The following is a 12650-nucleotide window of genomic DNA, read 5'->3' as shown; positions in this document are numbered from 1 at the left end:
TTTTATTTTAAATAAAAAACTATACTTAATTAGTTTTTGATAGAAATGTAGAAGACAGCTGCTGTCTTTTTCTATGCACTGCTCTTCTGTTATGCACTGCAGCCGCTATATGCGTGCCAACTCGTTTCATTCATTCCATATATATTATAAATATGCTTAACTGACTGAAATCAGTCTTATGATAAAGTTGTTAGTCACGAAGGAGGAGAGGGACCAAGAGAGAGAGACTTTTTAGGGCACAAATAGAAACAATGAAATATGACGAGACATGGGCATGTCTAATGCACAGGATACGCGAGCAATGTGTTTTCATGCATGGTAAAGAGACCACCAATGAATTATATAATAAAATACATACATACTTAAAAAGACACTGTAGGGAACTAATTAAAGGCTTTCATTTAATTTTGTTTGAAACTTAAGCTGTTATAATGAATCTGCAAACTATTATACACCTTTTGTGCGAACAGTAAAGGCTTTCGTGAATGATGGGTCTGCACGTTACGCACGCATCTAGAAGGAGAGCGCACTGGTAAACATGAGGAAACTCATATATCATCTATTAGCTGACGGCAGTAAGTGTACGTTTTTTTACTATAGTAAACTCGAATGGCATCTAAATATCACAGTGGTTAAACGCATACACGGGGCGCGCATTAATCTACGCTGAGCATAGCTGCGTCTGGTCGTAGTTTCAGATGGTGCAACACGCGTAAATATTTTCACAATGTCAGACGTAGCTAAGCTCGATGTAGGACTTACACCCAACTTCTTAACGTCCGGCTGTTGCAACCGGCCCCTGGTTATTTGTGCATGATTAAACATGAGTCTTTAAAAACAAATCTTTTTAGCGATGTTTTTTTTTTTTGAAGTGGGGATTGGGGGTGCGCCAACCCTGTTGGGACATAGAAGGGGGTGCGCAGGAAAAAAAGTTTGGGAACCCCTGCCTTAGGGCAAACAGTTCAAACTCCATGTATGTTTTGAGGATCACTTTGAATCTGATCTCTGTCAAAAGTCCTTCACAAAAATGCAACTATTTCAGCTTTTTGCTCAAAATGTGGTATTTTTTAAGAAACCTACTTATATTTGAGAGGTGATAAAAAGAGAACCAATGAAGATTAGATGAAAGTTTTTTTTTTTTTTTTTTTTGAAAGCAGATGGTCTGTTCTTTCATTTGAAATATTGCATTTTATATATTTAAAGAAGAACTTTTTCTGGAAGGCATTAAACTTTGTGAAAATCATAAAAAAAATGTTTTTTTCTCTAAACAGAAATGGTTTCTCATAAGAAAGTGTTTCCCACCAAGAATAATGCCTGGGTCACATTGGCTCGCAAGCCCATGATCCCAGACAGCACAAACCTGGAGAAGATCTTCAAATCACACAGTGCAGTTTTTCTCCTTAACCTGCCGTCTGCTGTCAAGAGAGCAGCCAACAAACTCCGACATCAAGGTAATGCATGAATGACCAAATGTAAAACAAACTAATGTTTTTGTTTGTTTGTCAGGGATGTTGATGACAACTGTGGCCTGAGTTTCAATTGTGTTTATTGATGTTAGCCATGATCAGTTTTTGTAGCTTTAAACAGCCTGGTGAAATTGGGGCTATGCAGGACTTGCTTGGAGATAAGCATCGTCTTTAGGGTTTGGAAATTTGCTTCTCATAGCCTGGACCACTACATATTTGGGTCCGGATAGTATAAAGGACAACCAATCAATGAAAAGGCAAACTGCTTCTAAATGGTACATGTTTGTTTGGGAGCAATGACAGCTGAAATGAAGTATAAAGTGGTGGATGAGTTGGATGGGGTGTGAGATGTAGTAAGTGTATCTGTAGCTTCCCATTTAAAACCCATAATAATAATAAAAATGTATACTTCAAATGGACTGTAAGGGCCAGATTTACTAAGCGCTTGCGCCAGCGTAAACCATCATTTTGGCGGTAAATAGCGATGTCGGAATTTACTAAAGACGCCGGTGGATCATTAGCGCTGAAAAGGTGTGGTCTAGTTCTTTTTGCGACTGACCTGATTGCATATGCATTTCTAGGAGTTTCCCTTTCAGACGCAAACATTTTGGGAGGAGACTATTTAAATGATTCACGCAACGTGATTTACTAATGTTTGCGCATGTGTTATGTATGGCATTTGCGCGACTATTTAACGCCGAAAAAAAGCATGTCTTAAATCATTTTGCGCTCGAAATGGCTGCAATTGTTGTTGCTAGGAGGAGACATCGCAGAAATCAGAGACTGCATGGTAGAAGGGAGAGGATTTTTTCCACACGTATCAATTTATTTGGAATGCCAGAACAACAAATTATCCAAAAATTTCGTTTGCCAAGCCATGTTATTCTAAATTTGCTGGAAGAAATACAAGACGATCTGGAGCCCTCAACTAGAAGGAGTCACGCAATCCCAGGTGTTTCAAAACTTCTTGCAACACTTCATTTTTTGTCCTCCGGTTCTTTTCAGTCTACTGTGGCTACGTTAGCTGGAATTTCACAATCCGCATTTTCACCTGCGTTGTCCGTGGTGCTGAAGTCCTCTAAAGGCGTCAGGGGCATTTCCTCAATAGGACCACCACCGGTCTTCTTCACTGCTGCTTTATTAAAAGCGACCTTTTCTTTTGTACGTCTCCTTAGGTCATGCCATCTTTTCTTAATTTCATCAGCGGAACGCGATTTACCCCCTATTGCATTTACCTTTTTCGCAATACAGTTCCAAATGTCCTTTTTGCGAGCAGTTTGGACATTGCGATTTTGAAGCATTTTACTATAATTACTACACTCCTCTACTAACACATCCAGTTCTTGGGCAGAAAACTTCTCCCTCCGCTGCCTCTCCTTGGTCTTTTCCGCCATCATTTTACCAGATAAGTTCACGCGTCTCTCTGCCTTTATTTATCGGCCTGTATATCACATGCACCTGCAGGAGCATCATCTCTGCTTATTTGCAACCATGCGCTAATTTGCGCTGCTCTTAGTAGATTGGTTGGTCATTATGGAAATCAGCTGTTGCGCCTGTGTTATTTAATTAGCGCTTTTTTAGTAAATAACCCGCAGATATCACCACTCCCATCAGCGCATTTTTGGAATTGCGCTCATGCGCTAATTTGCCCTGTTTAGTAAATCTGGCCCTAAGTCTCTTACAGTATCTGCCAAATGTAATGTGAGGTCCAGCTTGGAAATAAACCAGATTACTCAAATGGCTTCATTAATTCATTCCCATGACGCTTGTGGTAGCTGAGACTTCATTAAGCCTTCTAAAGGTTTCTGAAACGATACCAGATTTTGAATGAGGTTGGTAAGATCATGTTTCAAGCCGTGGTATGATGTTTCTCTAGATGGGTCTTTCACTGCCCAAGTGGATGTTTTAAAAGCTGATTAAACCCAATGTGCTGCCAGGTCAGAACGCGTTCCCAGATTCATGGAGGCTTTGTCTGAGAAGAAACTGCCATGTTGCTGCCGTAACATGGGAATGATATTACGCAGTGCCCGAAAATAGTGTCTTGCTATTGAGAGTTACTAAGTGGACTACTTTCAGCTGCTGCGTAATATCATTGCGCCTCCTGCAGTCATGTTACAGCAGCAAAGTCCTTGATTGTTACACCAGAATGAGATTATAGTTCCTAGCCATATCTGCCTAGAAAATCGCAACTTTTAATTTTCGTCGGTCTTAGTACACGATGTAACTACAGAAGAGTCAAGTTTTAAATAGGAAAAATATCAAAACTCTTTGATAATTTTTAAGCGTGATGCTAAATGGTTAAATCAAATTCAGTGGATTATGCTAAATTATAGGGATGGGCGATATTTTGCATGTGATTGTCATTGCGCATCTCGTCAGTGAACCCTGTTCTGTGATTATAAGTAAATCGCCATCGGCTGCTTTCAGATGGAGCTGCATTTACTACACAAAGCCGTAGTTCACTGACAATTAATTATCACAGACGTATCGCCTGCGATATGTATGCGATATCACCCAGCTTGTCAATGAACTACCGCTTTGTGTAGTAAATGCACCTCCATCTGAAAGCAGCTGATGGCGATTTACTACTACTCAAGGAACCGGATCTACTGACGAGATGTGCATGATATCATAATTTTCCCACTTAGTTATGCTAAAAGTGGTAGAGCCAGACCCGGAGATCAACTGAATGGATTCCAAAATGGTAAAAATTAAATGTTTTACTCTAGTGGAGCTGGAAAAAGAGTATATATTTATCCCTTGGGATAAAAATCATCTCCACATTTGAGCTGTAGTCACAAGCATTGTTGCCTAGAGCAGTTTTGATATTAGATACTGTAGGTGCAGCACAAGGGTTTCTTTATTACGATATACAAGTTATACATATCTGTTAATTCTTTATTGCATAATCATATTTATTTAGAATTAAATTTCATTTATTTGTTCCCAGGCAAACTGCATGAGAAGGAGGCTTTTAGTGAAGCAGACCGAGAGTTGTTTCTGGAGATCTGTGGGGTGAAAAGACTCTCGCAGTGTGTGACCACTGAAGCACAGACGGAGAGCTACAGACCTTGCCCTTCTGTACAGATCCTGGTGCGGCAGATCATCCCTTACATCCAGAGGTTCTTTTACCACCGTTGGGATGACGAAGATATTTACAGTGAGCTGAAGGAGAGTGGGATTGCTAAACAGATTACCTCGCTAAGTTTTGGACAGGTAAGCAGAATGGAAATCCTAAACTCAGGGGCCTTATTTATAAAATGCTGCATAGAAACCATCCTAAATTTCATCTCACAATCATTTCTTAAAAATGCATACATGTGATTCATAGAATGAATGTACGCACAGAAAACCTGCTTACCTCTTTCTTTCAGATGTAAAATTTATTAATCGCAAATGATCTTGAAATTGTGCGCAGCTGAGCAGTTTCAGATCTCCGCCTTTAAAAAATGCCCATTTAATGTCATTGACATATAAAAGAGCCCCCGTCAATGTTTAAATTCATTTCGAGCAGCAATAATGGCTTATATTACCAAAAACCTGCAGCAATCAGACAAGCAAAAGTGTGTACGTCTGCTCAGACCCTGACGTGGTGCTAAGCACTTTTCCACCTCAAAGACCCGTGGATTTTTGCGTACGCACACTTTACGATCAAATCTGTGCGTACGCTGTGAGGCCCCAGCTCTTCTATTATTTCTGTGGCTGCGAAAAGCTTGCGGGCTATTGCATCATATTCTTTCAGAGGAGAAAACAAGGAAACTTTGTGTTTTTGCAGGTCGGCAAGTTGTATATTCATTATCGACTCGAGGTCTCGGAGGGAGACCCTATTTTTGAAAGTGAGGATATAATATGTCTCCTGAAAGACAAAAAAGAGCTTTACATTCACAAAGATCATCTCTCGGCCAAACTGGACATCTGCAGGTACAGCGTCTGCCTTTTACTGTGTAGTTTCAATAAAAAGCTTGTAACAGAAATAAAGCGTTAATATTATTTATTAACGACAACTTGTGTTATTACAGAGAGCTGGTTAAATTGTTCACCACGGAAAAGACCTATGCAAAAGTGCTGGAAAGCTTCCTCCAGGGCCTTGTCTCCTGCATAAATGTGAGTATGAGTACAGTATGTAGATTCGGAGCCTTCAAAATTTATGCCAGCAAAACACTAAATTCTGCCTTATTGGTGAATTGCTCCTTGTTGATCTTGGTGCTATGGCACAAAGTCAAAGGGTTATTTAAAATGTTTTCACCTGCAGACGGAATATAGATTTGCTCACACGCACTTTGTGTAGGTGGCTTTAGACACAGGTGCATCAGCGAGTCATCTAGTCATGGCTCTAGAGGAGGGCTTGCAGTGTTAAGGAACTGAAGCGGATTAATCACATGGGTATTTCTAGGACCGTTCGCAGGATTTTTTAAGGGGTCAAAAAAAAAAATTTCAGGGCATACACCCTAGGAAATAAACTCTTATTTTCCTGCTCTACATAAGTATGTGAATTTTAATACATCAGAAACCAAAGAATCAAATAACTATTGATTTCAAACCATGTCAATATGCAGAAGACGTGTTTTTTGGTTGTTAGGAATACATTGTAATAATTATTTTATAATCCTGGGACACTGGGCTGTGTCAGTAAAGTAAGCATAGGCTAACTGAATATAGTATAATTTTAGTGAATTAACAGAAGGCTACCAAGAATAAGTTTATTAAATTTATTCATAATATGCACACATTCACTATAGGGCAGTACGATAAATCGCATGTGATAGTCATGCTCATCTCGTCAGTGAAGCCGGTTCCTTGATTTGTAGTAAATCATCATCACCTGCTTTCAGATGAAGCGCCATTTACTACACAAAGCCATAGTTCACTTACAAGCTGAGCATAGATTATCGCAGGCCTATTATAAGTGAACTACAGCTCGGTGTAGTAAATGTCGCTCCATCTGAAAGCAGGTGATGGCGATTTACTACCAATAAAGGAACCGGCTTCACTGACGCATGCGATTTATCGTGCAGCCCTAATTCACTTTACACTTAATATGCTGAAATCCAACATCAGTAAAGCAGTGACTGGACTAGAATTTTATAAATGGGGTGGCCATGGCTATTTTAGGCAGTCAACGTAAAAAGATAACGACGTGTAAAAAGCATGAAGGAATTTATAATTGCTGATTAATTTATTTAACGGATTCTGCCAACAAAGAATTTCTGATTGGTCTGAGGCCGGGATTCAGCGGATTTGAAGTGAAAGTTTTTGACGAACATATGCCGAGAGCATTTGGTTAATGTCATTGTCATTTTTGATGCTGGTGGATTTTAGTGGCTTTCTGAGCTCTTTATATTTTCATTAAGATGATAAAGAATTAAAATTTAAAACATCTGAATCTAAAATCTAATCTTGTATTTGTTTAAAAACGAACTAAACTAATTCAAATAAAATTTAATTTGTTAAACATAGTTTTTCCATCATTCTACATTAAGTTTTGTGGGATTTTTTATTGGCAAGTTATGTAAATTGGGTAAATGTAGAAATTTTAAACCCTGAAGCCTGGTATACACCGACAAAAGATTGCCATCGTGAAACAATCGTCGCGATTTCTATTATTGTGGCTCTCGGGGGTCCTATGTGGACAGTGAGAGAGGTTCAAAGATGGCTGTTTTTCCGGTCTTGCAACCAAAGATAGCCCACGATAGTTTTCTGTCAGAGTCAGAAATTCGGTATAATCACCGCACAGTGTTTACTGCTACGACCTGTTTTTGTTTACCAGTAGCGTATGCTGATGACATCACAGCCTGTGATTCAAGGGGTGTCATCATCGTACAGTCTACATGCATGTTGTACCCAAGTTTAAACGCTCCATCTTATAATATGGCAAAAATTGTGCGTATCTCAGGCTTAAGGCCTGGTTTCACAGACAAGGCTTACCTGAAGCCAGGACTAGGTCTTAGTTAAATGAAGGTGTTTCAGCATCTTTTAGAAACATGCCATGAAAAAGACATTACTGGTGTGTATCTTGAGACAATGATCAATGGCACTGGCCTATTTTAAGATCTGTCAGTGCAAGTTATTTTCAGTTGAGACAGCTCAAATGTGTGTTTTAGTCTAGGACTAGATACAAAAAGCAGAAAAGCCATAAGCCTTTTCTGTGAAACCAGGGGTAAAAGCTTATAAATAGCTAAATTATTTTCCAAGTTAGTTTAAAAAACAAAATTTGAGAGGACCCTTTAGTATCACCTTTATTTTTAAGAGTGTGGCATTATAAATGGCTTTAGTGTATTATAGGGTATTTACAGCTGTGAAAAACAAAACCAGAAGTTACTTCTTCTTCATGAGTCTTTGTGACTTTTCTTGTGCATAAACCAGGACCATGCTGCTTTAAAGAGGTTCCTGGACAGGGAGAACGCTCATGATCTCCCCACAGACGAGGAGCCATGGGAGGTCCCAGCACCCCTGCCAGTGGAAGTAAAACCTGAAACCCTCGGTAAGCACCTAGCGTAATATGTCTCTCAAATCAGCTAAAAGGGACAATAGGTGCCCCTGAGTCCCTTTTAAAAAGTGCCCTACAATTTTCCTCACTTCATGTATAGCGCAGCTGTGAAATAAACCGCTTTGTTAATCCTTTTGATTTCTCTTTTACACTTTAATCTGCGCTGCTTGCCCTCATTTCATAATTTTTCTCAAAACCACACAGATCACATGCATAGTGTAGGTATTTAATTGGGGTATGTTTGCCGCTCTGCTCACTGACATGAAAGCACAGCTGTTGCCAGGGCAAGGGGAAGTTCTCTCTCTCTCTCTCTCTCTCTCTCTCTCTCTCTCTCTCCCTCTCTCTGTCAGCCAGGGAGCAATTAATAACCTCTATAGTAACCTTACAGTATACACAAGCATGCTAAAAATTACTTTTTTGGTATAATAAACATATTAAGGACAGTTTTACAACATCTTAAGTATTAGTATTGTTTTGTTTATAGTATGATGGTGTTTATGTTTGCAGTGCGTCCATCAGGAAGTGTGCAGTTGGAGGAAATGCAGAACGATCAAAATAAAGAGGACAGGCTAGTGTGCTGGCCACCCAAAGCCTCTTTAAATAAAACAGGTGGAGGAGGAGGTTCAGGTAAAGATGGCTGCTGGAGAATAATGAATACATTCTTAACCATGCTGTTGATAGTTTAAAATATCATTCCTTGTTGTCTGGTGGAAACCTTGTTTTTTTCACAAATCTACCATGGGTCACCCTTGTAGTCTGTCTGTGGGTTTTGCAAATAATTAACCAATGAAAGTATTGAACAGAATTTGTGAGTAAACCTTGTAAGATGTATCCTTATGCTTGTAAAACCTCATAACCCCTGTGAACCGAATGTATCGTGAAGGAAGTGGCTAACACATTTTGGAGCGTCTTAGCATGTTTGCAATGCATGGGTAAATAAAAAATGGTTGTTTGCAAGTGTCTGACCTTCGATTTCTTTAAAGGGGACATATCATGAAAATTTGACTTTTACCATGTTTAAATGCTATTATTACCTAGTGCTTCAACAACCTAGATAATGTGATAACAATCAACCCAGTAACTTAGTTTTGGTAAATCATTCTCTGCAAGTATGTGAAAAAATAGGTAAAATAGGTAGTAGGAAATTTGGCTCCCCTTGTGATGTCAGAAGGGGATAATACCGCCCCCTAATCTTCACTATCCAACCACGTCACTGCCATTTAGTGCAGAGATCAGCTCATTTGAATTTTAAAGGATACACACAAAGAACACATTTTTGCTCACAACTACAAAGTGGCAATTTTATCATGCTATAATAAATAATATGACAATTTGAGCTAAAACTTCACATACGTACTCTGGTGACATTAAAGATTTATTTGACATCTGAAAAAGTCTTGTGAAATGTCCCCTTTAAAATAGCGGTTTTGGAGGTTTCCACCCAACAGTGAGAATATAAGTCAATGTCCAGTCTTCTTAGTCTGTATCCCACGCTGAAAATGTTATATTAATATTTGTTGTTAGTGTACTTTGACATCTGACCATGTTCCAAATTGACTGTGACAGTGATGCATATGTTTATCAGGTTTATAAAGGATGTGTGTTGTGTGGATTTAGGCAGCCAGGCTGTTGATCAGGTGATGAAGATGTGGCCTCCTCCAGCTCCTCTTTCTTCAGCACATGGGATGGTGACTGGTCAATCAGGATCTGGATTTGAGAGAAGCTCATCCAACATGAAGGTCCATGAACGAACCGGAGAACCTCCAGTGCATGTAGATCCAAGATATCACCATGTACAGAGTCCCAAGCCAAGTGAAAGCACCTCACACATCACAGGTCAGCACAGTTTCATGATTTGAAACAATCTTGATATTGTGCCCATATTTTCCTTTTTATTTTTGAAAATACAATTACGTAATACGTAGGGTCACGCTGGCGCATCACACGGCTAGTGCCAGACGAGAAGTTGTCTTTTAAAAGTACATATTTTTATATATTTATATTACCTATTTTTGGCAAAAATAACTTTCGTTTCACTAGATAAGAGCCTTATGCCTCAGTTGGGATCGTTTAAAGCCCTTTAAAGCTGCACTGAAACTGTAAACTGTTGAGGTCCACTTTATGAAAAAAATCCTGGAATGTTTTCCTCAAAAACTTAATTTCTTCTCGACTGAAAAAAAGAAACATCTTGGATGACATGGGGGAGAGTTAAATATTTTTTATAAAAGTGGAATAATTCTGTAATCATGTTTATGTTATTTTACCAATTTAAACTTGGCTTGGTCGCAGAAAAAAAGAATGAGCCCGTCATGCAGGAGATCAAGTCTGAAGATGGCCCTCAACAGCCTGTGAATACAAACACTTCTTCAGAAGTAAAACCTGAAACGACAGAGGACCAAACCAATTCAGCACCTACAGCAGTTGAACAAGACAAATCACAGACACCTCCTCTACAGTATGTATTTACTTCTGCTTGTTTCTACTTTTGTGTTTTTGCTATTCACGTTTTTATTTGCATTTTCACTTAACTTTGAAATTCTTTTCTTTCTAGTGCCCATAATACAACCCAGGTACCAGAAATGGTTTTAAGCCAGTTCCAGGGAGTTGAAACCATACAGCGGCCACCTCTGGCCCTTGATAATGCCGTGTGGACCAAACCGATAGATCCAGAGGCTGTCCTGGAGGATCTGAAACTGGACTGCGCCCTGCCTCAAACACTGGTGATCTCCAAAGACTTTGATGATACAGCATGTATTGGACAGTGGGGAGAGCAGCTGGTTTTCTCCTTCCTCACCCACTGGAAAGAGAACGGAGGTTCGTCTGGGCCCATTGACATCACCTGGTTCAATGAAAAAGGTGAGAGTGGCCAACCATGTGACTTCAAGCTAACTTTTGCAAATACGGGGCAGAGAGCTGGCACAACTACTGAGATCTTTGTGGAGGTCAAAACAACAGTAAAGAGAGAGAGACACTTTATTCACATGTCTGCGAATGAGCTGGATTTTGCACTGAAGGAGAAAGAGAGATATCAGATATACAGAGTCTATAGTGCTGGAGATGCACAGAATGTTCGCCTGTGTCGCATTAAGAACCTCGCCCAGCATCTGCATTCAAAGACAATAGATCTGTTCTTATTTGTGTAGACATCTTTATATCTTACCTGAAAATCTTGAATTATTCAAATAATATTCTGCACACTGTTCAATGTATTTTTTACCTTTTAATTCTTAATGTTTTTACTGATATGTGATATTGCACAATTTTATTGGCCAGTTTGGTAAAGTTAATCTGTGCACTTTTTTGGTCATGTAATTGACTCAAAATCTGTTCTGTTTTAGAAACAATCTTTTAATTGTTATAGAAATGTATTTTTTCTGTTTGAATTGTTACTATCAGTATATCCAATAAATAAGACTTTCTGAAGGAGCCTGTCTTAATTTATTCTTTCCAGTCAAATACTGCGACATGAGGGGTCTTCTGTAAAGAAATATATGTGGGTATTTTTTCTTGCCTGTAAAGTTACTAGGACATAATGTTAAAGTAAAGATGAAGTATGAATCCATATATTTCATTGTTAAATAATTGAAATTCTGGTTTGGTTTGTGCTCATTTCCTTGACCCCTTTGAAAGTGGCTACTCTAATATATGAAGAGCTCACATGCAAAAGCCGCTAAACGACACATCCATAAAAAGTGAGATGATATTGACCAAACACTCTCAGCATAAATACTTTCACTTCACATCTGCTTAATCCCGCACTTGGGCCATTCATAAATACTGGTTTGTTGACATAAAGCTCACAACGATTTGTCAGCAAAGTCCTCTAAGTGCATGGTAGAAGAATTGGATGAACGAATGTGTGCATATGTCAAGGTGCAGGAGTTTTTTATCTGGTAAAATGCGGTTTACCAAAATATATTAGGATATTGATTGAATTTTTGAGCTAGTTACCTTTATTCGGACAGGTAGAGATTTTTGTACATGTTCTTTTTTGCAGTAAAAGAAAGTCACTTTTCAATTCAATTTATGTTTTGCAAAAATACAAATGAAATTACTAAAGTGACATTTGTTAAAATAAGACATTTTCATTGCCATTAAAGTGAAATTACTTGAAAAGAGACTAATATAAAAATTATTATTTACAAAAAAAAAAAACACATTTCAGACGCATTTAGAGAGTTTTGCATCTGACCGCTACATATAATCACTATATAACTGATATGTTTTCTTATACTGTATATGTTTTCCTACTTATATATGTAGCCTATATATCTTCAATATGTTTTTTAGTTTACATATTTCATGTTTTATAGACTGTTTCATTTGATGCACATGCGCTGACGCAATTACTCATCTGAGCAGAACTTAACTTCCGGTCTCTGTATGGTTAATGGTCTGACTAGTTCCTAAACTGAACTCTGCAACAAATACCTTGTCAAAAATAACGAATGTTTTTATTTCCTTAATATGAGGAAAGGCGGCCATCATGGATTAGGCTACCGCTATTTGATAGGAGGTACTTTGGCAGCCGATCTGCAGTTAAGATTGTATGCATATAGTACAGGTTTTAGACAGTAATGTGTAGTTTTTGATAAGCTTTAGCTATGATTTGAACTAAGGTAATCTACTTGTTATTTAGTTAGCTTCTTATCATAAATAAACTACTCTAAAAGGACATTGTTGTTATTGATTCTTTG

General features: G+C 38.5%; 1 protein-coding gene across 4 annotated transcripts in view; it reads left to right on the top strand.

The window, feature by feature from the left end:
* The window catches only part of LOC135734657 (uncharacterized), a 62611-nt gene extending 51232 nt beyond the window's left edge, over positions 1 to 11379 (top strand). For all 4 annotated transcript variants that reach the window (XM_065253532.2, XM_073815876.1, XM_065253531.2 and 1 more), the window contains 9 exons: positions 1272 to 1451; positions 4417 to 4682; positions 5242 to 5387; positions 5486 to 5570; positions 7830 to 7947; positions 8461 to 8580; positions 9571 to 9789; positions 10243 to 10408; positions 10505 to 11379. In XM_065253532.2, the coding sequence (XP_065109604.1) occupies positions 1272 to 1451; positions 4417 to 4682; positions 5242 to 5387; positions 5486 to 5570; positions 7830 to 7947; positions 8461 to 8580; positions 9571 to 9789; positions 10243 to 10408; positions 10505 to 11096 (1892 nt within the window). In that variant the 3' untranslated portion in view covers positions 11097 to 11379. The remainder of the gene's footprint in view (positions 1 to 1271; positions 1452 to 4416; positions 4683 to 5241; positions 5388 to 5485; positions 5571 to 7829; positions 7948 to 8460; positions 8581 to 9570; positions 9790 to 10242; positions 10409 to 10504) is intronic.
* The last annotated feature ends 1271 nt before the right edge of the window (positions 11380 to 12650 follow it).

Source organism: Paramisgurnus dabryanus, chromosome 1 (assembly GCF_030506205.2).
Source record: "Paramisgurnus dabryanus chromosome 1, PD_genome_1.1, whole genome shotgun sequence".
NCBI lineage: Eukaryota > Metazoa > Chordata > Actinopteri > Cypriniformes > Cobitidae > Paramisgurnus > Paramisgurnus dabryanus.
This window is presented reverse-complemented; position numbering and strand designations above follow the sequence as displayed.